Source organism: Drosophila busckii, chromosome 3R, assembly GCF_011750605.1.
Source record: "Drosophila busckii strain San Diego stock center, stock number 13000-0081.31 chromosome 3R, ASM1175060v1, whole genome shotgun sequence".
Taxonomy (NCBI): Eukaryota; Metazoa; Arthropoda; class Insecta; order Diptera; family Drosophilidae; genus Drosophila; species Drosophila busckii.
The window spans coordinates 10,610,939-10,637,680 of record NC_046607.1 but is presented as its reverse complement, the minus strand read 5'-3'; the positions used below and the strand labels follow the sequence as shown (position 1 = coordinate 10,637,680).

The following is a 26,742-nucleotide window of genomic DNA, read 5'->3' as shown; positions in this document are numbered from 1 at the left end:
ATCCGTCTGTCCGTCCGTCCGTCCGTCCGTCAGTCAGTGTTAGCCTAGGCCGGCGCTCACTTCCGCGCTCCGGGCCGTCTTGCCCTGCGCCTTGGTTGGCTGCGGCTGCAGCTTTGAGACTGAGACTGAGACTGGCATATGCATTATTACCTGCTTGGTGTCAAATGAAATGCAAACAAGACGTTTGCGCCAGTCATAAAATCGTAAGATGACTTCTACGGACGTCGCACGCAAGGACGTCGGCGCAGCCTTAACCCTTGCGTGTGCTAAGCGATTGTTGAACGTTATTTTTCCCTCTCTCTCTTACAGCACATTGGATCAGCCTATAACTTGCAGCTATTTCCTAGCTTCCCCGGCTAAGAGCAACAGCGTCAATTGGAGCAAATCTCAGCGGTGGCGTCCGGCCATTCACACATTGTAGCGCCGATACCGGCGAGTATTTCTCCCTCCAGCGTCAGTTCCCAACCACCAGGTAGGTACAGCTTAAGCAAATACTCGATTTGCTCAACTAATTGTAAGAAAATAAGTTGTAAGTAAAAATTCTCATTAGCATAAGTAGTCAGCAGACTTTCTCTCTCTCTCTCTCTCTCTCCTTTTTATGACAATTTAACCCTTGTGTGTGTATACGAAGGGAGTGTAAGATTTGTGTTCTTTTATGATTTGTCAACATCTTTTCGTTGTTGTCCTAGCGCCATTTGCTTGCTTCCAATGGAAATTGTCGTAAAACGCTCATAATTGTCAATTGCAGCGTTAAATTTGGCAATTGTTCAACGGATTGAGACAAAACCGGTCCTGAGGCAGCAGCAAGAGAGCAAGACATCCAAGAGGGAAGCGTAAGGGTGCTGGGAAAAAGGCTTGGCAATTGTTATTAATTTGTCTACTGTCATAATTTATTGAATGTGTGTGTGTGTGTGCGTGTGTCTATGTATTTATTTAGCTCATTTTCATTAATTAACGCCTAGCAGAGGGGTCAATTCATTCGCTTCTCTCGCCCCGTCTCTGTCTCGACGTGTGTGTAGTGCAGAATGTCGTAAAATGCGACTAGAAGTTGCCCCAAGTGGCTGTTGGGCGGCCCCAAGTCACAAACGCAATTCGATAAAAACAAAAACATCGCATGCCGCCAACAACAATGTCGAGCCCAGCCCACCCCAGTCTCATTCCACGCAAATCTCGTCCATAGATGGCGCTGCGTAGCGCGAGTCTTGCATATTCAAATCAGCCCCAACTAAATACAAAAATGCGTGCAAGAGAGTGAGAGCGAGAGAGAGAGAGAAAGAGAGAGCGAGCGAGCGAGCGTCCCTTGGCCACTGCACCTGCTAAGCCAGCGACTGATTCACATCGATTCGCATTTAAGGTCCAAGACAGTTTAAAAAGCAAAGAAAAAAGATTACAACAAGCCTCAGTCAAGTTGCGCTCTCTTTAAGCTCCAGCAGTTGGGAGCATACACACGTACGCGTGTACATGTGCACACGTACACGCTCTCTGTGTCCACAATCACACGCATAGTGTACGTGTGCATAACGTAACCCCACGAAGAGAGCGCCAGCGAAGGAAACAGAACCCACCACCAAAGACAGCAACAGAACGGTGCGCTGCCTCTCACGACGCAATGCGCGTGCGCGAGTTTCTCTTGAACATAGCAACAGCAACAGCAACAACAACGAGCTGAAGCAGAAACAGCAGCAGCAGCAGAAGACGGCGCCGCACACATATTGAGTGTGTGCCTTTTGTTCACATCTTGACTTGGGCTCGCTGGCTGGCTGGCTGACTCTTGTGTCGTCCGTGAGAGTGAGAGTCGAGTAGACTCCACCGTTTGTGTGTTGCCTGTGTGTGTGTGTGTGTGAGTGTTGTTGCGTTTGTTGGTGCTGCTTGTCGACGGTGCTGCCGCTGTTGTCAGTGTAGATTTGTGCTTCGCTCTGTACGGTTGAAGACGTGCGGGCGTCCAATAGTCCAACACAGCAACAGCAACGATAGCGCAGTGGTCCCAAGCACAGCAACTGCAACATCGCAACATCGAGAACGAGAATTCAGCTTTCCATTCTGTTTGGAGTGTTGTTGCCGTGCGGTTCGAAATGTTCTCAAGTTCAGCATGATACGCGACAAAATTTGAAACAAATACAAGTAATTAAAAATCAAATCAAAGCAAACAAAAAATCAAAAACGTATGAGAGCGTTGCGAGTAATGCTAAAAAATCGCAACATTTTGTTAACTGTTGCGAGCGTCGAGTTTAATTGTTTGTTTTGATCGTAAAATCAAATTTTATGACCAGCAACATAAAAACCAACAACGAAAAAATAATAATAAAAAATCAACCACAACAACTCATACTCGCTCTCACGCACAGCTAAATAATAAAAAAAAAAGAAATAAGAAATTACTCGCGCCATTTGTGCCGGCTTCAAACTACATCAACTTAAAACAATAATAACAGCAAAAAAAAAAAATAAAAAGGAAAAAACTAAACTTATTGAAAGCAAAAGTGAAAAAAAACGTGAGCAACACAAATAACTAAAACTATCAAAAAATGCAAAACGTTGTAAAATAATTAAACTGCTAACGGCTAAAGCAAAGCCCAATTGGAAAACATTTGTGCAGGTTTTGTTAACCATAAACACCCTGTGACTTGAACACTACTAAAGCGATTCTATCTCTTTGGTCTGGCCCTTGATCAAAGCGTTTGGCCGCCCGACTCCGACTCCCCTCGCCCAGAAGCTACAGCAACTGTGGGTGGCATTCAGTTCGCGCTCTCTTTCAGCGCAGCGCTCTTTGCCCGTTTGGCTCTCTCGCTCATTCAGTGGCGTGTGCGTGTGTGCGTATGTGTCAGTGCCTGCGTGCGTGCGTGTTTGTGTGTGTGTGTGTGTGTGAGTTTGACATCGACAACGCTGGCAGGTTGTGAATCGTAAAAAACCATTTTCATTTGACTGCGAATATAAAAATCAAAACCAAATCGCCACAATCAGCAATAAATATTGCAAAATAATTGTTAAAAATAAAATCGAGAGGGCAGCATATTGGAAAGGAAATTACTTGGATCGCTGGGCCAAGTCCCACTGGACGTGGACGCTTGGTAGTGTGTGCAGTGCCTTTTATTTCCGTGCCTTGCCAGAAACGCTACCAAGATAACCGTAAATATTCCACCCCTTCCCCAAACCCCAACCATCCCGCTGGCGTGCGCTCTCTACGACCCCCACGATGTCACGGCAGTCGGGTCGCACGCCGCTGCCGGGGCTTGGTGGGGGCCGCATCACACACACCCACATCCCCATCCCCACCCCACCTCGACGAGCAGTGCGGCGGCCGTTGCGCTGCAGCAGCATCACCATCAACAGCAGCAGCAGCAGCAGCAACACCAACAACAACAGCAGCAGCAGCAGCATCAGCAGCATCAGCAACAGCAGCAACAACAACAGCAGCAGCAGCAATTGCAACAGTCCGCGCAACATTTGCAGCAACTGCATCATCATCCGCACCACCACCACCTGCCTCAGCCACAACCTTTGCACCACCACCTGCAGCACACAGTCGTCTCCTCAGCGACGGTTGCGTTGTCCACGCCAACCTCAGTGCTGCAGCAGCAGCAGCAACAGCAGACGACACCCACAACACATTCCACACCCACACATGCGGTTATGTATGAGGATCCCCCACCCGTGCCAATTGTGCCCGTGCAGCAGCAACAACAGACGCCGCTCCAGCATCTGCCTCCGCCACAGCAGCAGCAGCAACAGCAACAGCAACAACAACAGCAGCAGCAACAACAGCTGGCAACAACTCCCGTTGGTGGCGCCCTTAGTCCCGCACAAACACCCAATGGACCCGCCTCACAGCAGCCCCAGCATCTCACATCACCTCATCATCAGCAGCAGCAACAACAAACATCGAACAGCGTCTCCAGTGTTAATGGCGTCTCTTCGGGTCTACAGCAGCAGCAACAAAATTCCGTTGTGGCGACCGGCCAAAGTCAAATTGTTGCGCCGACAACGGCGAGTGTTTCTCCCTCCAGTGTTAGTTCCCAGCAAGCAGGTGAGACCCACTTAAAGGCAGCCCTCCCCCATAAATATACTCAGATATTTATTTTTATGGAAGCTCAACAAAATGCAATATGTCAAATTTATTCGCTTTGCCTTGGAAAGTTTCATTGAGAAAATGTTATGAGGAATATTTTTAATTTATGGATATTTTAATGAGATGTTCTTTGGTCTGCTTCTTGAGTCAATCAAAATGAAGTAAATAAGACATATGTAGAGCTATGGAATAATAGGAAATTTGTGATATTTTATTTCAATTAATATGTGAGATTCTCATTACAATTATTTTCTTTGAATGACCAAATCAGTTTATATTGAATACATATTAATTTTAAGTTAGTTTTTAAGTAATTTATTACAATTTATTAACTCTATTTTATTCTTTTACTTTGCAGACATGTCCATCTCATTAGCGCCAATACATATTCCCGCCATCAGGCCCGGCTTCGAGTCAGACGCAACGACGCCCGTTAAACGGCACGCGCATCCTTGGCCCTATGACAACGACTTCAATCAGTACCATACTCCGCCATATTATCTCGACCGGGACCGCAAGCCGATGTTCTATCACGGCTACCCAGAGACCCAGTTTCAGGTGAGTGCACCTAGCCTTTGCCTCCGGCACGAATCGCTGCCAGTCGCGTCAGAGCTATCGCCAAGCGTCTCGTAAACAACTCAATGTCAACTTCTCCCTCCCCTTCATTCACCTCTTTCCACTGTAGCCTGCTTACTGGCCCAACTATCGTGATCAGCCGACCTCCGCTGCAGCAGCGGCCTATATGAGCGCCACCGACGAGCGCCATGCCTCTGTCACCGCAGCAGCAGCGGCGCGACAGTCTGTGGAGGGCACCTCGCAGTCCAGCTACGAGACGCCCACCTACTCCTCCCCAGGGGGGCTGCGCGCCTTCCCCGAGGCCTACTCAAGCACAGGTGAGTTTAAAGCATAACGAAACGCGCTCAGATATTTCTCGTTATTGTTGTTGCAAATTGCAAATTGCGACACTGACAAGTTTGCATTTTAATTAGCATAGTGCAAAATGCCTGCAGTTGAATTATTAGTTGAAAATTCAATACACATAGACAAGCTTGAGTTCCTGCGTGTTCAAGTATTTATCTACAAAATGCACTTGCTTTAATAGTTAGTAATTTAATTTTGAAAAATGAACTTAAATTAAAATTGTGGCTGAGCTTTTTCAACTTCAAAGAAGTAAAGATTACGTATGCTGCTCATTAGGAGTAGCCAAGCTTTAATCGCACTCCGTCAATGTTAAATGCTAAGACGTAATTAAAATGCTGAATTGAATTTAATGAGCCTTGTTTGCATAACAACAACTATTAAAAAACGATAAGCTAACCAAACGCCGTGAATCTGTTACAGGCACATCAGGTGGTCTCTCCGTGGGCGCTGTGGGCCCGTGCACGCCAACAAACGCGATGCATGAGTGGACCGGACAGGTGTCGGTGCGAAAAAAGCGCAAGCCCTACTCGAAGTTTCAGACCCTTGAGCTGGAGAAGGAGTTTCTCTTCAATGCGTATGTGTCGAAGCAGAAGCGCTGGGAGCTGGCACGAAATCTGCAGTTGACGGAACGCCAGGTAAGCGTAACCTAAAGCAATTACCAGAGCTCTACTTTACACTCGTTTCGTTAGGTTAAGATCTGGTTTCAAAACCGACGCATGAAGAACAAAAAGAACTCGCAGCGGCAGGCCACGCAGCAGAACAACAACAACAACTCCAGCAGCAATCACAACCACGCCCAGGCGGCCCAGCAGCACCACAACAACCATCACTTGAACTTGGGTCTGAGCATGGGGCATCATGCAACGAAAATGCACCAGTGACCTTTGGACAACAGCAGCGCCAGCGCCATGGGCTTTGCCAGCTACTAGCAGTTAGCCAATGCCCCTCCCGATCCGAGTCCCAATGCGAACATGAACAGCATCAAGAATGAAATGATTATGGACTTTCCCTGCTAGCTGGAAGATCAAGCAAGCAATGGGGGGTGGGAGGGCAGCTGCAGCCCCTTGAACGGCTCAGGCGTCGCTGTTTTCGAAGTTTAGTACTATTGGGGACGTTTTAATGAAATGCAGTTAATTAATAAGTCAGCAAAACAACAAAAAACACAAACACAAACAAATACTAAATAATAACCATTAACAAATGAAAATTGTAAGCGCCCAGTTCATTACAGATCGGCGTTGTAGTTGAATACGATAGATACTTATAGCTGAGCAAAAACTACCACAACTTGAATTTGTATGAATATATATAGCTGTGTATATATATTTGTATGATCTAATGTATGTATGTATCACACACACACACACTCAACGCTCTCATGCATTAATAATTTTCACTTTAACTACTTAAATATATATATATAAATATATATGTATATGCGCATGCATATGCAGCAAGTAAAATACAAAAATTCTATCCACATAAATTATAAACACAAAACATAAATTTGAGTACGAGTAGTTTATATACTAAGTGTAAGTGCAGCTAAAATGCGATGATGATGAAGATAAAGATGATGATGAGCACATTGTAGACCCAGCAAATGTTCTTGAAACAAAAACGAACAAAATTGTTTAACAATTTACACACACACAAGAAACACACACACACACACACCTACAGTTAATTGTAGTATGAAATAACACAACAGCAATTAGACAGCGTCGCACTTTTAGCATAAATTTTTGCCGTATATTTGTTCGTTGTGTCAGTGTTCTTAGATACTTACAACTATCTAGATATATATCGATAAACATGTATATTTTAAGTTCCTGTATATAAACTAAGACATACCTAAAAGTAAAAACTAAAAATCATGACAAGCAAACCACTTAGCGAAACCGTCTGCAGCAAACACTTTGAACAAAGGCAAATTAATTAAAATTCATGACAACAAATTATTAAGTAATTGCAACTCAAAGTCGAACTCGAATTCGAATCATAGTAAAGCGTAAGAATTTTGATGTGTGTGCATGTTTAAACTATAGTTCAAGTCGCTTTCGATCTAAAAGAAATAAATCTTAATATGATAAACACTAAAATAAACAAAAGTAAATGTCGAGTGTTGAAGTTGAGAGAGAGAGAGCAGCAAGTAATTTACAATACATACCTTAAAGCTACTTAAATAACTTAAATATACATATACGATACATACATATAACTCTATATACATAAAAGATAAAAAACAAAACAAAATAACTTTATGCATACATATACATACTTGGCATATGTATTTGATGTGCATCATCATCGACTCTGCTTAATCCTGATATTAAAATCTAAGTTGAGTTATGTTGTGTAATTATCGATTTTTGTTAATGTTTTGCTTCATACATTATATAAACCTATCTTGTACTATATGTATATGCACATATGCCTAACTATATGATTGTAATTATGCCTATACATACTACTACATACATACATTTACATACATATTTACATATTAATTATTAATGAAATGATTTCGCCAATTGCTTTATCCTAGTTCTTGTATTATTATTATTTCACAACCCCTTCTCTCATAAGTTGTAGTCTAAAGTCGGTTATGTTTATGCTTATGTTCGATTATAGCTTGTTTTAGTAAATTTTTATATTAGCATTAGCAATTCTCTTTTTTAAAAAGTTAATTATTGTGAATAAAAGCGAAAAATTGCAAACAAAAAACAACAACAACATATAAAATGCAACAAATAAACACAATTTTAAACATGAGTATTCCCAATTTTGTTACTCATTCAAGCCAAGCGCATAGTCAACGAACCCCTAGACATACTAGACATAGATTAATGCATTTTGTTTTTTGTGTGACACTTTTGTTATTTACTATATTTTTGATTTCTTTTGGTAAGTACACATGCAGTAGGCACACACCCTCCACATCCACCTCCACTTCCCCTCCAGAGCAGAGGTTTTCGCTAAACGCGACTTCTAGACAACCTCTCAGCATCGAATTTATTCATAAGCATCCATTGAAAATACTCGTACAAAACCTTTAATGAGCGCAGATTGTAGTTAACTTAAAATAAAATAATGAAAAATACTTAATAGCATTAATAACTCTCTAATCTCAAGCTATAAACATCTCACACACACACACACTACTACCTATGCATATAATTGAATGTGTATCCAACTTAATTTATATATTATAATTAACTGTAAATCATTTGCTATGCCTTTGTCTTCATCTGTTATCTCTGAGTTGACTTTCAAGTATCATTTGGCTTTTAGTAATGTAATACTGTGCTTAAATAAATTAAATATAGATTAAAATAGTTTTGTTTTCAAATATGTCATAAGGTTAAATAAATTATTATGTAACTGTGTGCTTGAAGTTTTATTCAACTTTGTAAATTAACTAGATCTTGTTTTTGGGGAGTTCCACTTTTACTAGATCAAAAATATTGAATTGGTAAAATATACAATTAATTTTGATATAAATTTAATTGAAGCATAGCTCCATTGAGTCCCCAAATGTATTTTTTTAAACATTGACTGGTGGCTAATTTCAATTGAGTTTGGTTTTTCTAAAAAGAGCGAAAGGGCTATGATTGCAGTGAATAAAATACGATGAAACTATTTTCTTTTAAATATTTATTGGCTTCTCGTAATATTTTGTAGTCAAAATTGGATTGAAAGCAAGTATTAGGGTTGTTGCCTGATTCATTCATCTTGAATTCAAGTTTTTTTTGAATGCATTCAGTTTTTGCCAATCTGAATTAAAATTTCGCGGAGAATTATTCTTAAAGAATTATTGGACATGGCTATATAGACTCAGTTTGTCATGATGATCAAGAATATATATACTTTGTGGGGTCTGCCACAGCTCCTTATCCCTGTTACATACATTTGCACAACTTCATTATACCCTTTTGCATTTCTTAAGCATTTATTGGCTTCTCGTAATATTTAGTACTGAAACTTGAGGGTAAGTATAGAAGCTAAGTATAGAATTTCTTAAAATAGCATAAAAATCAAATGCGCAGAAAAAAAGGGAGTAGCTTTTTTTTTGAATACACCTTAACTAGGGAGCTATAATAAGTACACAATCCATGGGCACTTAGCACATCACGATGCTTGACTGATGCTGCCTATATACAAAACTGAAACTTGAGCATTTGCAATGTTGTTTTATCGGGCTATATTTATGACATCGGTTGGAATAGTCGGAGAACAAATTAAAAGATATACAAGCAGGTAAAAAGAAAAGTGCAGATAACCACAGCTTGCTGGCAGGAGAACTACGAGTGACGAGCCGCTTAAGACGATTAAAATGGCAATGATATACAACAACTAGAATATGTATGAGCATCAAACGGTCACGCGGAGCTATTGACCATATCCCCTTTTTGGAGTGTACAGATTTGTTATTTGTTATTAAAAAAAAAAAAACAAGAAAAACAGCTGAGAACGTCAAAGGAGGAGCACATCGTTTTATTTTTTAAACAATTTTCTGCAGAGAAAATTTTAAAACAATCAAGAAATTTTGTATTCGCACTGTCTCTGAGAGAGTGCAGTATGTGAGTTGCTGAACATCACTTAATAACCAGCCGCCTGCTGGTGGTTTCTGTTCTCCTGATATTCCCGCTATAAATTCAGATTTACAAAGCTTTGCCATTAATGGTTATAATTGAGATAAGAGGAATTCGCTGTATTAATCTACAGCACATGGGTGTAGCCAAATAAGATGAATGGGGATCATGAAAATATATACTTCATTTTTTTTTGAAGGCAAGACATTGACAAAGAGGAATTCCACTGGGAGTGAGCTAAAGGAACTCTGTTTGTTATTTAAATTGGCTGCTGCCTTTTGCAATTGAAAAAATTCTTTCCTTACCTCTTACTTGCCATACTTACCTTCCGTTGAGTTTTATCAAAGAGTATTCAAATTATATTTAAAATTATTTTATTATATTATTATATTTATTATATTATTATATTATATCTAATTTGCAGTTTAAAACAATAGTTAGATTATAGCTATAAGTTTTATATTAACCAAATAAAGACAGATAACACAGTCTTATACATTTTTAGACACGTAGGAGTATCTACAATATTTATAATTCAATATAAGTATTATTATTAATTAGTAATATAATACAAAATACATTAAAGCATAATTATTCTAAATTGCTAAAAAAAATAAAAACTACGATAATAATTATGAAATCCAATATGAAATGATACAACTTGTTTTTAGCTTCAATACAATGATGTTTGTTTTTTATTTCAAACCTTGCTGAGCTTTCACCAGCAGCGTATGATTAAAATTGAAAAATAATTCTGGATAATTAATAATTATAATATAATATAATAAAATTTTAATTATACATGTATAGTACCATACGTGGTGTGAAAATTCCTCTCTTCCTAAATTACATCTACGCCTAGCGCATTATATAAAATATGTACTTACCTGCAGCTCAGTGTTCTATATTAAGAATGATTGTTACCTATGTAGTTACATTATATTATACATTATTTGGTTTGTCTCATTGTCAGAAGTAAGCAAATATGTCAATATTTAAAGTCTCTTTGACAATATAATTTGAAGAAAGGACAATTGTAATTGTAATTGGCAATTAAACTTTGCGACCGGTTACTTTATTTTGATCAGAAAAGAAGTTTTATTAGTTTATTTTAATTAAAATACGTATGGGGTTGAAATCAGCTTTCACTGCTTACAAATTTACATAAAACCTTCTATTCAATATATAGTATGCATATAGATGTAGACCCATGTATGTAAACAGTTGACTTTTGTGTACTTCTTTTGCACTGGAGCTTATGTGATGCTTGTGTGAAAGGAATCAAAGAGACATGGGCTGAAATACATACAAGAGCAAAGAGAAATGCCATTAGCTGCACCCTGCTATATAAACATTGGCATTTCCCCTCAGCGAAGGTTCATAGATTCGGTAAAGTGTTTCGTTTTGGTTCGGTACGGTACGTTTTGCCTTTTTATGTTATGTACAGCGCCAGCGGTTTTGCCCATCGAGTTGAGTTGAGTTGGGTTGAGTTTGACGGGTTGCAGTCCAATGAAATTTACAACCACCATCTTTGAAAATTTTAAATTATCGACAGCACTTAGAATTTTAAAAGCTTTGTAGCAAAAAAAGAAAGAAACCACCACCCTCAATCTGTATTGATTGAGTATTTTTTTGTTAATAGGAGAGTTATGTCTAAATTCTTTAGTATTTTTTAGAGGGATTGTTCATTCCACATAAAATAATAAAGGTTTAGCTAAAATCTGTTTCTGATGAATTTAAGATCATAATCATCCAGACAATGAAAAACAAACAGCAATCTATCGAAAACTGTTACAAAATTAGCAACTGTAGGAAAAACTCTAGACTAACTAGACTAGAATGTTAGCTTGTAATATTTTGGCATTATATTAACAATATTTTTGAATTTTTTTCTATAGTCAACACTCACAGTATTGTTTTTGAATATTTTTCAAAATGGAGGAGAGCATAGTTTTAATAAAAAATAGAATTGGACATATGTACAGATTTAAAACTTAAAAAAAAAAACAAAGTAAATTCTCCCCAACTGCACTTTGAATTTTCTGGCATATTGTTAGTTAGGATTTTTTTAATGGAAGCGGAAAATGTACAAAGATATTATACACAAGGTACATATGTACCTAATTCAATACAATTCGATTTGGTAATCAAATGATGGGAACGTGTGATAGAAACTGGCTGATGGGCAGCTGAACCCCAGTTAGAAGTCGGTGCTTGGCTTGGCTTGGCTTGGTGGTGGAATCTGAACAGATTGATGGCAGAGAGGGTAGAGAATGCAGAAAGAATAACAATCAAATGATTACAGATATAACAGCAACAACAACAACAAGAACTGTGATGCGAAACTCGAATTCAAAATTGACTCGTTGATGTCGATGTCGATGTCGTCAGCGTTGGCAACAGCAGCAGCAGCAGCAGCAGCAGCGAGTATACGAATACACGAATACAAGCACAGAGGCAGACACATAATGTAGACAGAGAGAGAGAGAGAGCTCTGAGCAGAGGCAGAAGCGGGCATCTCTAGAGTGCTGTGGACTTGTTTGGCACATAAAGATACAAATGTATCTACAGCAGACAGCAAATGGCGTATATAAAATGATTGGACGTGCACGCTTATGTGTACGGCTCTGTGTGGTGGTTGTTTCGTTGCTGTGTGTGTGGAAGAGAGAGCGCTAACAGCGTATGAAAGAGAGCGCTGCAGTACACGCGTTTTATTGCCTCGCCGCGCCGCTTTGCCTTTTCGTTTTTGCGCTGCTGCTCCTCTGGCTTTTCATCTTTTATTTTGCTGTTGCGTTCATCGTTGTTGGTGCCATGTGGTGCAGCCAGCAAGCTAGCAGTTCATACTTCATACTCATTCTCATTCCAATTCTCAATTCGTTTTCGTTCTCCAGCGCCGTCCTTTTTGGCGTTCACGTAAGTGTAGCTGCTGCGGGTTTACGACCTTTTTTTCTCGTTGTCATACTCGCCTGTCATCGTCATTCTCATCTCGCACACACAGACACACAAACACACATATATACACACACTAACGCATAGCAGAAGGCCTGCCAGCCATTTGAGGCTCTCAACCACCGACGCACACACACACAGAGAGTTACGGACACCTTTTCCCCTGCGCGGGACGAAGCGTCTGCTCGTCTGTCTGTATCTGTATCTGATTGCTGTTGCCTGTGCTGCGGCTGCGACTGCGGCTGTTACTGTTACTGCTGGCGCAGTTCAGCGCTAAAGCCAAAGCCAAAGCATATTCTCACTCTCATGCTACGTACTTTTCGATTCTGTGCTGTGTTTTTTTTCTTCTGTTTTTTGTATACGCTTCGTTCTTGTTTCGACGCCGCTTCGTGCGCCGGCCGCGCTGCCACTGCCTCTGCCGCTGCCATGGCTTGGCCTCCGGTCTCGGACTCGGTTTCGTTCTCGGGTTCGGCAGCCGCCACTAACTTGTGTCAAACTGAACAGCAAATATTATATTTTGGACACTTTGGTATCAGGTCGACGTCGCGTTCACATCCTGCTCCATTCGCCTGCCAGCGATTGATATCGTCCCAGGCAGCAGCAGCAGCAGCAGCAGCCAGGTCAGACTGCAATTGTGACTTCCATCTCATTGTCTGGAGGTGTTGCATTCGCTCTTTGACAGCTGAAGCCTGGACGTCTATGCGGCAGCTACTCAGCCGCCATTGTTTGCGCCGGCCATTCAAACGGGCAATGGGCAATGGGCAACGGCAACGCTTCCAATTGTGCATAATTGAAACCGGACTAAAAATAAAATAACAAAAAACAAAAACAAAATGTGCGAAAAGAAAATAACACAAGCACAAGCTGTAAATCAACTCGAGCCGCTTCGTGTGCTGTCCAAAATACAAAAATTAATTATAATAATGACAAAGAAGAACATGGCCAACAAAGGAGTGCGCGCGGCCAGCCGGCAGGCCAATTGGTCGAGACGAATAAGAATATATATAAATACGCTTACATATTCACACGAATGTGAATGTCGATTACATTTTCGCGTGTGCTTTTCGCTCTTCGCTTGGCTCCAAATGCCAAATGGCAAACAACATTTGTGGGCCTTGCTCCACAGCTCGGGCATGCTTGCGGTTTGGAACTAGGCACCCGGGACATCAGCAGATTGGCGTGTCCAGTGCCTCGCGTTTCGTCGGTTTTTCTGGCTGGGTACGCTGGGCGTGCATTCAATTAAAGTGATTTGTTGCCGCCGTTTTTGACATTCGAGACATAAATAGTGAGTCTGATTCATGGCGCAGTGCTGCTCCCCAACCAAACTTGGCCAACACACACACACACACACAGACACAGACAGCTGGAGCCGCTAAGCATATTTTGTGGTAAGTCTACAAATACATAAGCCTATTCAAGCTGGGCTTAAGCAGCGCTACCAATATATCTTATGTGCAATTGAATTTAGTGATAGAATTCATTTTTAAAAAGTCTTGTGTTCCTCAGCAATAAATTGAAAAACATACTAAGAATATTCCAATTATGTCACAAAGTTATTATTCTGATATTAAATCATGTTGCTTTGAACTTTATTGTTATTTATTCATTTAAATGAACAATGATTTATTTATTTTTTTGATGTGTCTAAAATGTCAAAAGTCAGACTTTTATTCTCTGTGTAGATTTGCAACTCTTAAGAAATATCTTCAGAAGACTTTAATTAAATGTAAATCGCAGTTTTAGCTCTTGACATTTGACTATTCCCACAGACTTTTCTCACCTCTCGTTACATCTTGTAGATTTGCATGCCAAATTGTTAAATAAACAGAAAACACAACTGAAAGGATTTCCTGCAATCCTCAAAAAGTCTTTTGTGAAATCCAGACAGGTATGCGAGGCAGCTGAGAAGGGTTACTTTTAGTTAAATTTCGAGTGATTTATGACAGCAAAAACCCTTTTTAGACTGCGAATGACGCAAAACACGGCCACGGGGCAAACAGACAGTATCTGGCCTAATTAGGGTCCGGAGCGAGCTGTGTCCGGCGAAAGCGTGAAGGCGGCACGGCACGTTTATGACCGCACCATAAAGGGTTTAGGTTTACAGCAGCCCGTTTCTCAAAATATTTTGATCTAAACAATGCGAAGACCGTAGGGAACACTCAGCTGGAGATGGAGCTGAATAAAAACAAAATGTTGTTCATATTTGCATTCAGTGATGTACATATGCGAAATGATGTAACATCTGCTCTAATTGAACGACCAATGCATACAAGAATAACTAATTGATGATGTGTGCTAAGTTCATGTCGATGGCTCTGTTTAAATGGCACCAGCCAACCACCCATTTATGCTGGGCTGTGCCTGCTCCCTTCGATGTCTGCCACAAATGGCAACAAATGCGAGTATGGAAGGGAGGCACATTTGCGAGTTCGAGTGTCATATGAATGAATGTTTATTACAAGAGAGCAAGCGAATTAATGTCCTTACATGCAGACAGACAGACAGACAGACAGACCGACAGACAGTGACAGTTTGTTGCCGCCTACACTCATTGAAATTCAAAGGCAGCCGCCGCCAACTCTCAAGTACGCTTCAACTTCAACTCCCACTCCGACTCCAATTTGCCAGACAAGTGCCAACTGCGAGTGGCTCTATAATCGTCGGCTATGCCAGCTATCGGGCTTACAAAAAATAATGTAATTTATTCTGACACTTTCATAAAAAGAATTCCAACTCTTGGCAACAAAGCAAGACATTATCGCCGCATAATTAATGCCACATGTTGCCACGCATTGGGGCAACTTGGTGCGCGCCAGTGCAATGGGACAATAAAAGATCCAGCCATCTTTTTGGCTGGCTTGGTTATTGTCGGCACCAAGAAATATCATAAAGCCGTTTGCATTTTAATTGCCTTGCCAAGGGCTGCAGTCTTAGCCCCAAGAGTAATTTCCATATTGAGCGCTTCTCATTTGAATAAATTTATCAAAATGTTAATCAGCAATGGAAGGAATCGCGCTCTAGCTCCAGCTCCAAGCCACGCACTCCCCCCCCCCCAACCCCATTACATGTCACCAATCATTTGAACGCATCCCCATTTTGAGTGCCCCGCCGTCGGCCTGATGACTTTTTTCCCCGTTCGCTTTGTGCTTCACATTCGCTGCCACGGCCATGGCGCATGCGTTCGCCAGCAACGCGGCAGAGGCCATTATAAAATGGGCGGAGCTTAGCTCGTCACAGCTCAAGGGTTCAATGCACAGGCAGCAGGCAGCAGGCAGCACAGCAGCGTGGTGAATTTCTCGACTCCTGTGCCGATGCGGTGGTGGAATTGACGGACCTGCTTGACGTTACGCTTGTCTAGACTTCAAAGCCACAACGTGGAAAATGATTTTAAAATATCAAATATCAAAAATGGTTTTTCACTTAAGAATAGAATTCTTAGTACGCATATGGGTTTGAATTTTATAATATTATAATATTATTATTTTGTAAGTAAAAGTATGAAAAGAGAGAAGAGATAGACTCTCTATAGCAAATGCTCGTTAAGGAAGAAAATATGTATATTGAAACTTTTTGTTTTAATTAGATTTTTTTGCTGGAAAACTTAAACTGAAGATTATAGAGAAATATACCATATGGCCATTTCTATATATCTCGCGCGACAGTGAAAGTTTTAAAGGGAAAGTCAATATAAAAAAGATTTGGATATTTAGCATTTTGTAGGTTTTAGGCAATTCTTCGTTAGCAATATACATAATAGCAAAAATTCTCAAACATGCGTATGAAATAAAAGAAGTATTCAGGTATCGTCGAAATATTTCAATTTGACTAATTTGAAAATGTTTTCCGCTAATGTGCTTGTAATATTTTAATATTACTTATATATATTATATATTACTTATATATATTATATATTACTTATATAAAAATACACATATGTAAATGATTTTGAACGCTTTACAAATAAATATTAACGATGTCGTCGTATTCTGTTGGGCTGGTTGTTATATAATCTTAGATATTGTACATTGGTATTACAATATTATCATTAGTTGGGTTTTAAGTTAAGTTGTGTGTTACACTCTTTTACAGTTAGAAATCTAGCAAAACCTATCAAAATGGTAGAAGCTGTCCCAAACTGTAGCAGGGATGCATTTATTTGACTCTAAAAAATCTAAGCAATTTTTCCTTTGCGCGAAATTTAACAAAACATTTTCAATTTTAAATGTTTTCTTTGCATTTCACAAAATTTTGTTAGCTCTTTATTACATTCTTAGTGAAATATAATAAAAATAACTCGATGCGGAATACAAACAAAATATAAAATATTTTAAAGAAAGGATGACACTTTGTTTATTTTTGTATAAATACTTTCTTAAACATATGTTAGTACTGGGGATCATATTTTTTACAAAAATAATTTTTATAACTATTTTGTACTGATGAATATCATTTTGTAATAGGTTAATTCACAAAAGTAACAGAGCACGCATTCTTATCCATTTTTTCTCTGATCATCCTCTTTCTTAATCTCTAAATAAAACTCTTAAATTTTCAATCAATTTTCAAACGAACTGTCGTGTAGTCAAATTGTATTGATAATAATATTTTATAAATCCGAATAAAACGTTAAAAGGCTAAAAAAAAGATAACCAACTAAAAATAGGAAAGAGGACTCCAGTGTTGTCCTTTTTTAAGTTGCAACTAATAACTTCGGAAAGAGGATAAAACGGTAACACTGAGAAAACTCTTCATTAGGAATGAATTTGGCTGTCGAGAACAGATACTCGCATGCTGGAATATGAAGTGTTGTCCCTTTCAAACTTGCCTGTATATTAATCGTTTATAATGAAATATTTACTATTTGCTTAGGCGGCTTAGGCTTAATTGCTATTTGAAATAATTAAACAAAATACATCGCATTTTTGAAATTTAGCGCTTGAACATCAGTTTACAGCACTGCTTAGTGTTGCATCCCCGCTAAATGCGACCTCTGTTGTTCGTCAGTCACGAATCGAGCTGTAGATGGCGTGGCGTACAATCACATTGAGATTCCACACACAGTTGATGTTGCGTTGTTGATAGCGCTCGCTCTTCGCTCTTTGTGCTCTTTGGCTCACCAACACAGACGAACAATGCGAAGTGCACATGTGTTCGTGCAGCCAATTTGAATGTATTAGTGAGACCGCGCGCTCTCTCTTTCTCTCTATCTGTCTGTCTGCCTCTCTCTGGGTTTCTGAGCGGAATAGCGACTGGACTGGCATTCCAAGGCACTGGCACTCCAATAAGCAGCGACTATATGTTTTGAGTTCTCTGAGCTATTTTTATATGCATAACTATATATCCATGAATATATGCATGGCCATAGATCTGAGGAGCTAATCAAGCTGATAGTAGATAGGCAGACATAATTAATCGAAGCGGAACCATTGCTGCCTGTTTTCCAAATTGATTTACGGCAATCATAAAAAGTTCAACTAATTGGAAAATGTGTTAAGGAAAACCAAACACGTGCCCACGCCCAGCAAAGGAAAACAAAGTCGAGTCGAGTAGGCGTTTGAATTATGCCAAACCTGTCAAGCGTCGCATAAAAATGCGTAACAATTCAATTCAAATGCAAACTGAGAGAAAATCATAAGTACATATGGCAACGGGTCTGGCATTTAAAATAACAATGGATTACAAATGAAAATGTTGGACGATTCTCAAGTGCTGCACTTGGCGGGGCCAAAGGAATAAACAGAAACAGCTTGAAACGGCAGATTCGAAATTCAAAATGGTAATCGAAATCAGGAAGTAAATGTCAGATATAGACATAAGCATACGCCATGTTGCCCCTGGCTATCAATTCAATTTGTCAGACAAATGGTGGCACTTGATTTCAGTTTTCACTCAAGTGGAGGATATAGAGACATAAATAATATTCGAGAGGACCCTCGTTAATGCAAACGTCAAAATAATCAAGAGGAAGTCATAAATTGCATTGCTAACCATCAGTACTTACAGTCCGATGCCTGATTAAATAATTACAAGCTCATCCATTGGCCTAGACAGCAATATCTTATTTATTTTTCCGCTTGGCGGCATTTATAAAACATTACTTTGCATATTGATTAATAATTTTATGCTTATTAATTCGTTCAACATTTATAAACAAACTGCAAAGAATAGAACAAACACGGCTTGAATATAAAAACGTGTTTGCAAGTTTATAAATGAGGCTTAATTGCTTGGAAATATTTTAATTTAGACATTAATAGTCGTTTGCGAGCCCCTTTGGCTATCAATTCGATTGCTCAATATCATTGCAGCTCGCAATTGTTTTTTATTGGCTGCTGTGATTCGGATTATGGGATTGCTGACCTGAAACCCATTAGGCATTAACTGTGCCACATCACAAGTCGCCCATCATTAAAGTGCTTTCAACCTAATAACACCAATAAAAGCACAGCAACAACAACAACTACTGGCGACTGACCCCACTGTACAGTGGGAAGACACTGCAAACGACTTTTTGTGCAAAAATTATGTTTAAGAGCTGGCTGGCGCCGGGGCCAAAATATGATTTTATTGCTGACGTTTTGGCCCAGCGGGGCGACGGCCATTGCTCCAAAGGGCTCGGGCTATTGTCATTGCCGTTCTGGGGTTGAGCCACAGCTCGGGGCGTGGCATGTCTCATTCCCCCTGATCACAATTCATTTTGCAAATGTAAAAAAGCTAAAACAAACAAACACAAATAAACAAGATGAAAGCAAAATAAAAAAAAAACTATCAGCAGTGGCGCCGCGCCCACAGCCATTGCTACTGCCACTTATGCCTGCCACTTGCCTCCGCTTACAATAGTGCGCCTCAAATTGCCCCCGGCCGCCGGCTAGCGCCAAGTAAGTGGCATGAAATGGCCTTTTTCCATTATCCAAATGGAAAACTTACACAAACAGCGAAGACAAATGGCAACAAGCCGTGGCAACTAAAGAAAGCGCAAAAAGGAAATTTACTCGTGCGCGTCATTGCCGCTGCCCATTGCTTTATCAGCCAGAAATTTCGCACAAATCGAGCCGCACTAAAAGCCAATGAAGCCGCCAATGGCTACGGCTCCGGCTCTGACTCCGACTCGGCCGAATCCGAAAGACAACTTAATTGGCAGGAAACTGAAATGCTTCAATTTGCTTATGCTCAACTTAATAATTCGAATTAGTTCAACTAATTGCAGACATAAACGGCAAAGACAATTTCATAATTAACAGCGCGGCATTTGCTTATTAATTAAATAATTTACTTAGAGCCGAATGTTTCTTTAGCTCGATGCATTAAATTGTAAAATAAAAACCTTGGTAACCTTTTTGGCCGTCAAGTAAACAATTCCTGACCCAATTAACAAAAAATGAGACGAAAAGAATCTGAGCGGCGAACAAAGTAAAAGGTTTAAATGGAAAAAGAGCAACAATAAAAACGGCAAATAAAAGAAATGCAAAAGAAAGTGAACGTGTGTGTATGTGAGTGTCACTCACTGTAAATGGGAGCGCGGCTAATGGGCTCAAGGTCGCCGGGATAATAATGATGATTTAATGGGCTCATAAATAATTTTATGGCTTTAGACTCGCAGCGAAAGCGAAACGGCAAACCAAAAGCATAAAGAACCGAAGAGCCGAACCTCAAACGATTCAAATGGCAACGATCTTGGCCACGCATAATACCAATGGCCGCTAAAGGGTTAAGAGCACTCAATGCGATATCCATGGCAAGTCACAAAGCTGATTAACGCATAACTTTTGTTTTTTATGGAACATATGTATGTGTATGAAGGGGGAATTTAGAAATGGGCGCAACGTTGGCTAAAAATTAAATGCAAAGTTTATCTGAAAAGCAAAAAAAAACTTGTTAATTCCAAAATGGCATTAACAAACATGTTGACAGTATCTGCTTCAGCCATGTGTGTGCGTGTGTGTGTGGGTAGCTTTATGATGCCAAAGAGTCACCAATGTAAGTGTGTGTGTGTGCCTTGACTGCTTAAGCGGCAAAGGGTTTACAGCATTCGATGCTGCTGCTGACGCGGCAAGAAATTTTTTCTTTTTGGGGGCGCCCCCTTGGGGTCTCGCTGTGTCAACTGAGATTAGACAAACAATGGCATCAGCAAAAAAGCAAAAAAAAAGTAAAGAATTGCGAGCAAGGAGCGCAGCTTTAGCTGACTTTGGGGGCGTGGCAGCGACAACTTAATTAAATCGTGAACTGCGCTCCAGCCAAAAGAGTGAGCTAGAGTCGCTCTGTGTGTGTGTGTGTGTGTGTGAGTTAATCGCTGTCATTAAAAAAATATTGTCATGGCGCTAAAACAAAAAGCTGCTAAAAGCACCTGCCAGGCCGAGTGACACGGCCATTCCCATTCCGCTGGAGCAGGAGAGGGCTATGAATATTAAGTAAGTTGCAGGAGAGAACTTTACTTTTAAGCATTTACCTCTTGTTGAATTACAAAAATTATGTATGTAAGGTACAGTGGTGAGCAGCGGCCAAAGAGCAAACGAAAGTGTAAACATAATTCTGTTGAAATTCCGCATTTAAAAAATATATAATTTGAACTTATTTTTTATTTTTGCTTTACTAATGCTTGCGCCTTTTTATGTTTTTTTTTGCCATTGTGCATTGTGAACTGTGAATTGCCTTTTGTAGCTTATTCAACGTTTTATTATTGCCCAGAGTTCTCCAGAGCTATTGTCAAGTAATCGCCGGCAGTTGTGTCGGCTCACGGCAAGGGGATCAGACGCAGGATGTCGCAGATCCATATGCATATAGTACATATAGATATTAAACACACTTTCACCTGCAAATCCCGCACGCATGCAGCTCGAGCTCGAATGTGTCATGAAACTTTGTTAGAAGTCGTCGTCGTCGTCGTCGGTGGTGCGTTTACGACTTATTAAGTTGGATAAACGTTTACGATATGAAAATGAGTAGAAATCTTGTGTGGTTAATTAAAAAAGCAACAGCAGCAGCAGCAGTCGGCGCTGGAGTCGGAGTCGGAGTCGGAAGAAAAATAAGAGAGCTCAACTGAATAATTTGGCCCTGGCCCTGAGCCCAAAGCCAAATCTGCCGCCTGCCGCTCTAATAATAAAACGCTGTGAAATGTAACACAAGTTGCCAAGGAGCGAAAGAGATAGAGAGAGCGAACCGGCAGGAGCAACTGCAGCAATTTATGTGGCACGAGTTTTAGGCTTGTTAATTGTTTTATGATGCGCTCATAAATCTGAGAACGCACCTATGCCCATACGGCAGCCTCACTCGTAAATTACGCCGGAACACGCATTACGGCAAATAGACAAATGTTGCTCACTAGGCGCGCTCCCTCTCCATATATCGTAGGAGCTCAAATCAGTGGCACAGCTCGCTGCAGATTTCTATCAAATTGGAATTATATATAGAATGGAAAATCCTATGTCAATCGCCGCCACAGCAGGCGCTGCCACGCCCTAGTCACGTACACACACATACGCACATGTGTGTGTGTGTGTGTATACTTGGCTAGTGTGCATGCGTTGAGTTTGTATCCATCAGATACAGATACACGCATAGCGACGGCAAAGCGGGTCGGGAGCATCATGGCCGCCGCCATTGGCAGCCATCAATGCATCTGCGGTCTCAACCCTCAGCCTCAGTTTCCAGTTTGCCTGAAGAAAAAATTGAGAAAAAAAACAATAGTGTATGCTTCCCCTCCCCTCCCCTCCTACAGCACTAACACAAAGGCAAATGCCTTCTGTGCATTTGGCTGCTATTTTAGGGGTGGGTTTTTGTCAAGCACTGCGCACAATACACTGCAAACAAAAAGTGTAAATTTGTATAAAAAAAAAGTAATTTAAATTATATTTATACAATTATTTACATGCACTCATTATAATTGTTTAGTATTTTATTTTATTTTTACATTTGAATTATTTTATTTGCTTTGCTTGCAGTGCATGCAAAACTGTTTTGTTCGACAATCATTTGATTTATATGTGTACACTAACCATAAACATAAAAGTTGAAATTTACAATAATGCTATGATCATAGCTGCTGCTTCTGGGTTAATAAAATATTTTACACTTGTGTCATTTATATTAAAAAAGTTTATTAGCTGCTGTCAAACATTTATATATGTGTGTGTGTGTGTGTACTCTAACTTTAAGTATTAAATATTTTAATTCTTGCTCTTTGTGTGCATGCGCAAACTTTTTGAAATCATTTACGCTTAATAAACGCGAACTTTTAGTTTTTTTTGTGTTTTTTGTTTTCGGCCCGAACTTTTCTCATTTAACTTTTGGCCTCGCGCGCTGCTGACCCAAAAGTATAAACCGCAAAGCGAACAAAATATTCATTTTTTTATGCACTGCTGATGGCCATTTAGGGGGTGTGTGTGTGTGTGTGTGGATTTGGCATAGAGCCGTCCGAGCAGCCGCCGCCGCCGCCGCCTCCTGCGGCAGCATTATTACCCAACTATGTGTACTCTGTAAATAGGAACTTTGTTTTTTCTTTTCTTTTCTTTTCTTTTCGTTTTGGTATCTGTTTAATTTCGTTGTTCTGTACGCTGAGGCGTTGAATTTATGATTGTTGCTGCTGTCTGTCATGAATGTTTCATGAAATTCGCATGACTCTGGCTTTAGTATGCGGCCGTGAGTGGAATTCCAGAACTCCATGGGCGTAAAAACAATTCTTAGCTATGCTACATTATTTAAAAGATATTTTGGCGCGCAAAGAAATGTTTTTAAAATTTAGTTAGGCTCGCTCGCTCTCTCTCTCTCTCTCTCTCTCGCTCGCTCTGCTTGGCGGTGTGTGTGGCATTTCCCTTTTCCATTCCTAAAAAGTATTTTCGTGTAGCTAAAATGTTGATGAGCTTTGTTATCAAACTTTGTTTTTTTGTTTATTCGGTTTTTCTTTTCGTCTGGGCCGTCTGGCTCTTTGCCTTTGGTCAAAAAATTAATTTTTGCATTTGTAATTTATATATTTTAAAACTTTAAGCTTCTGCCTGTGGCATGACATTTCAATTAAGTGCTTGTGGCTAGAGCGGGGTGGAGCGGGGAGGGGTTTAGCTCTCCTCACGTCGCAGCTATGAGAGAATTTTATGCTTGGACGCTTGGCTTTGATTTCGACATCGCATCTAATCTTGCATCTAATAAGCATTTTCAATCAACTTTTATGCTTGCGCTGTAAAACGTAATCGACCTTTGAGCCACGCCCCTACCTTGTTGCCGCCCTCCCGCCCTGCTCTGCAAAAACTCATGCATAAGTCGCACAATAACTTAATCCGTAAATTTTATTTTAAAAAATCCGTAAAATCGTTTACAGGATTTCACGTGCGTCGGAGCGCAACATAAATTGAAACCTCCTTCACACACACACACACACATATACGTGTGTTTATGTGCTAGTATGTGTAGTCATTCGTTGCGCTCTTTAAAAGTGGAGCAGCATGGGAAAATGATTTTGAAGCAAGCTCAAAAGATTTGTGCTGAGTCATAAATATATATTTTAAAATTTATTAATAAACTGCTTAATATTTAAGACTTTGCTGCATACAAATTACTTGTCTTTTGCACCACTGTGCGTCGTAATTTAAAATTTATTGAATTACCGTTAGCAGCCACAAAATTTAGAGCAACGAAAACGAAACGCCAGTCAGCCCTGGTAAATGCTAAGTGGGCTGCATCGACAGAAAAATAAAAGAGCAACCATTGAGAATCGAGCGCACGTCCGTGAATTTTTTTGCCTTTTTTTGTTTTTTTTTTTTTTGTTTAAATCGCCAGCCATTTTGTTTGGCATTTTATCCCTTTCACGTATTTGATGCGTTTCATTTGATTATTTGCTGCGTGCGTGCTTTGGGGCGACTCCAAACTGCGACTCCAACTCCGAACCGAGAATCATTTCTTGGCAAGGCAACCACAAGAGTGGCTGCTGCCACCGTTTGGGGCACCACTTGAGCTGCTGTCGCGTTTCGCTTCGTTGCTTGTAATAACACGCTTTGATAACTTTCATGGCCTACTGGCTGCCTGGCTGCCCGCCTTGCTGCTCACTCCTGATCCCTGCGCCAGCAGCCAACAGCCAGCAGATTGGCTTCGTTAAACTTTATTTTGAATTTATACTCGGGGTATATTTTTGTGTGTGTGTCAGCTCCAATTTCAAATTCTAGGCGAGCATCCTGGCTCGTCCCATTTCCATTTTGCTTGGTTAATGGACATGAAAATTAAACCCCCACCCCCCCAGCCACACCTTAAAAATGCTTAAGCACGTCGCCATTTTTGTTTAAGCATCTTTGGCTCTTAACTACAGCAGCAGAACTTTTAGTGGCAGCCGACTTGGCAAATAATAAGCTTGATAATAAAATAAATACTCGCCTGTGCATTCAATTCACAATTCACGATTTGCAATTTGCCATTTGCAGCTGTGCAAAAAAAAAAAAAACATGAAGGAAAATGAAAATGCAAATTTAGCGCCGAGGGCGGTCGTTTGATATGGCAAACCAAACCCTGGAAAAAAAAAAACTAACCAAGCCAAGCCAACATATATACAATTACCATATAATCGTATATTTATTGACGCTGCATGCGACAATTGTGCGTCCCACTCTGGCTCCGGCTACGGCAGCAGCAGCAGCAAAGGCTACGGGTCTGGCCCTGTTGCCTGTTTCTGAGTTTATGGCATCGCTTTGCGATTTTTATGGTTTTATAATGTACGCCGCTGATTATCGCGCATGATATGCGAATTAAATTTTTTTTACAATTTAGCAAATGCAAAACACACACTCACATATAGTTGTGTATGTGTGTATAAGCTGATACTCAATTCCTGTCATTGGTTCAGCCGTAGAACACGAACCTGTCGTCTCTCAATTTCAACTTTAATGAGTCAGTTCAGCCGTTGGCCGCCGCACTGCTAAACGAATTTCAATAATGATTCAATTTTAATTTGAATGCACACACACACTCACTCGCACACACACACATGCACTTAATGGCGGTTTAATGCAAACGTTCAATTGATTGCCGCTAAGCGCTCTATTAAGTGAACATTTGCCTGCTAATGGTTGCAATGCGATTGGCTCTAGGGCTGAGCTGAGGGTCTCACTAATTGCGGTCTGGAGTTCTCTTCTTCAAGCTACAGTGCGACGAGTCCAAAGTTCAGTGCACTATATACGATATTTTGTCATAAGCTGACTGGCAAATGAACTTTCAATGCCTATGGAGACAATGGGAGCTTTACTTTCGACAATAATATTTTTGTTATGGAGCCGAAATGTTTGCCAGCTGCAGTGCCACAGCTCGGAAATTTTAATAAGCACAGGCTGCCTGTCTGCTTGTATATTTATTTTATTTTATTAAACTTTTGTCTTGTTTTTCGCTGGCTTTTCAATTTACAGCCGAAAAGCATTGAGAGCTGCAAACGTGTCTCGTCCATTTTATTTATGGCAAACAGAAATGAATTCCAAGCAAAAGTTATGCGTGTGTGTGTGTGTGTGACTAGATGCACACGCACACATGTGCACGCCCATAAAGAATGGGATATACTAAGTATCTACATAAATTTAAAATTCTGTTTCGTGTCTTTTTGCGAGGTTTCCTTACCAAAACAATATATATAAAAAAAAAGAAGAAGAAATATGCGCAAACAAGAGAATAATATTTTGAGCATGGGGGAGACTCATGTCTTGAGATTCCCGCAGTCCGCGAATGGCGAACAGAAAATGAATAAGCAAATCGAAAAAATAAGCAGTGGCAGATCTGGAAATATTGTTATTGCCCCATGCGACAAGCATAAGCAAAGAGCAAAAGACACACACACACACAAACAAACACAAACACACACTATAAAATACTTGGCTACAAAAATATCCACACATTCATACATTCATACATATGAATGTGCAGCTCGCAGGGCAGCAGACAGTGGTACGAAAAACTAATTTCACACAAAACATTTAATAAGCAGTAATTTATTGAATCAGTTTTAAGAAATTCTGAAAAGTAACTCTCAATTTAAATTTATTTATTTTGTTTGTTAAAATTTAAATACAGTAAACAACCTATGCAAGCAATTTTATATTCTATTGTAAAAAAGTAAACTCTGTGTTAACAAGTTTTTTCATTTAAATATTTCTATCCATTTCATTTTTTTAATTTTAGTTCTACAATCAAAAATAAAAACAGGTCAGCATATCAATTTCATAAAAAACAAAGCTAAAGCTTTGTAACAAT

The 26,742-nt window shown here is 39.9% G+C and overlaps 1 protein-coding gene and 1 long non-coding RNA gene across 3 annotated transcripts in view; both read left to right on the top strand.

Annotated features, from left to right (window-relative positions):
• The first annotated feature begins 3,544 nt into the window (after positions 1–3,544).
• Positions 3,545–6,345, top strand: LOC108604288 (homeobox protein abdominal-B). Its single transcript, XM_017993699.1, has 5 exons — positions 3,545–4,024; positions 4,425–4,624; positions 4,752–4,959; positions 5,408–5,622; positions 5,677–6,345. The coding sequence occupies exons 1-5, from the start codon at positions 3,631–3,633 to the stop codon at positions 5,866–5,868; spliced, it is 1,209 nt and encodes a 402-aa protein (XP_017849188.1). The 5' UTR covers positions 3,545–3,630; the 3' UTR covers positions 5,869–6,345.
• A 7,275-nt stretch (positions 6,346–13,620) lies between these two features.
• The window catches only part of LOC108604810, a 44,186-nt gene continuing 31,064 nt past the window's right edge, over positions 13,621–26,742 (top strand). For both annotated transcript variants that reach the window (XR_001915362.1, XR_001915361.1), the window contains exon 1: positions 13,621–13,919. This is a non-coding gene — a long non-coding RNA (uncharacterized LOC108604810). The remainder of the gene's footprint in view (positions 13,920–26,742) is intronic.

Excerpts from the sequence above, each read along its gene's own strand:
- LOC108604288 (XM_017993699.1), top strand. The coding sequence starts at position 3,631 with ATGTATGAGGATCCCCCACCCGTGCCAATTGTGCCCGTGCAGCAGCAA. Across the intron at positions 4,025-4,424 it reads TGTTAGTTCCCAGCAAGCAG|ACATGTCCATCTCATTAGCG; the intron begins GTGAGACCCACT and ends TTTACTTTGCAG. Across the intron at positions 4,960-5,407 it reads CGAGGCCTACTCAAGCACAG|GCACATCAGGTGGTCTCTCC; the intron begins GTGAGTTTAAAG and ends AATCTGTTACAG.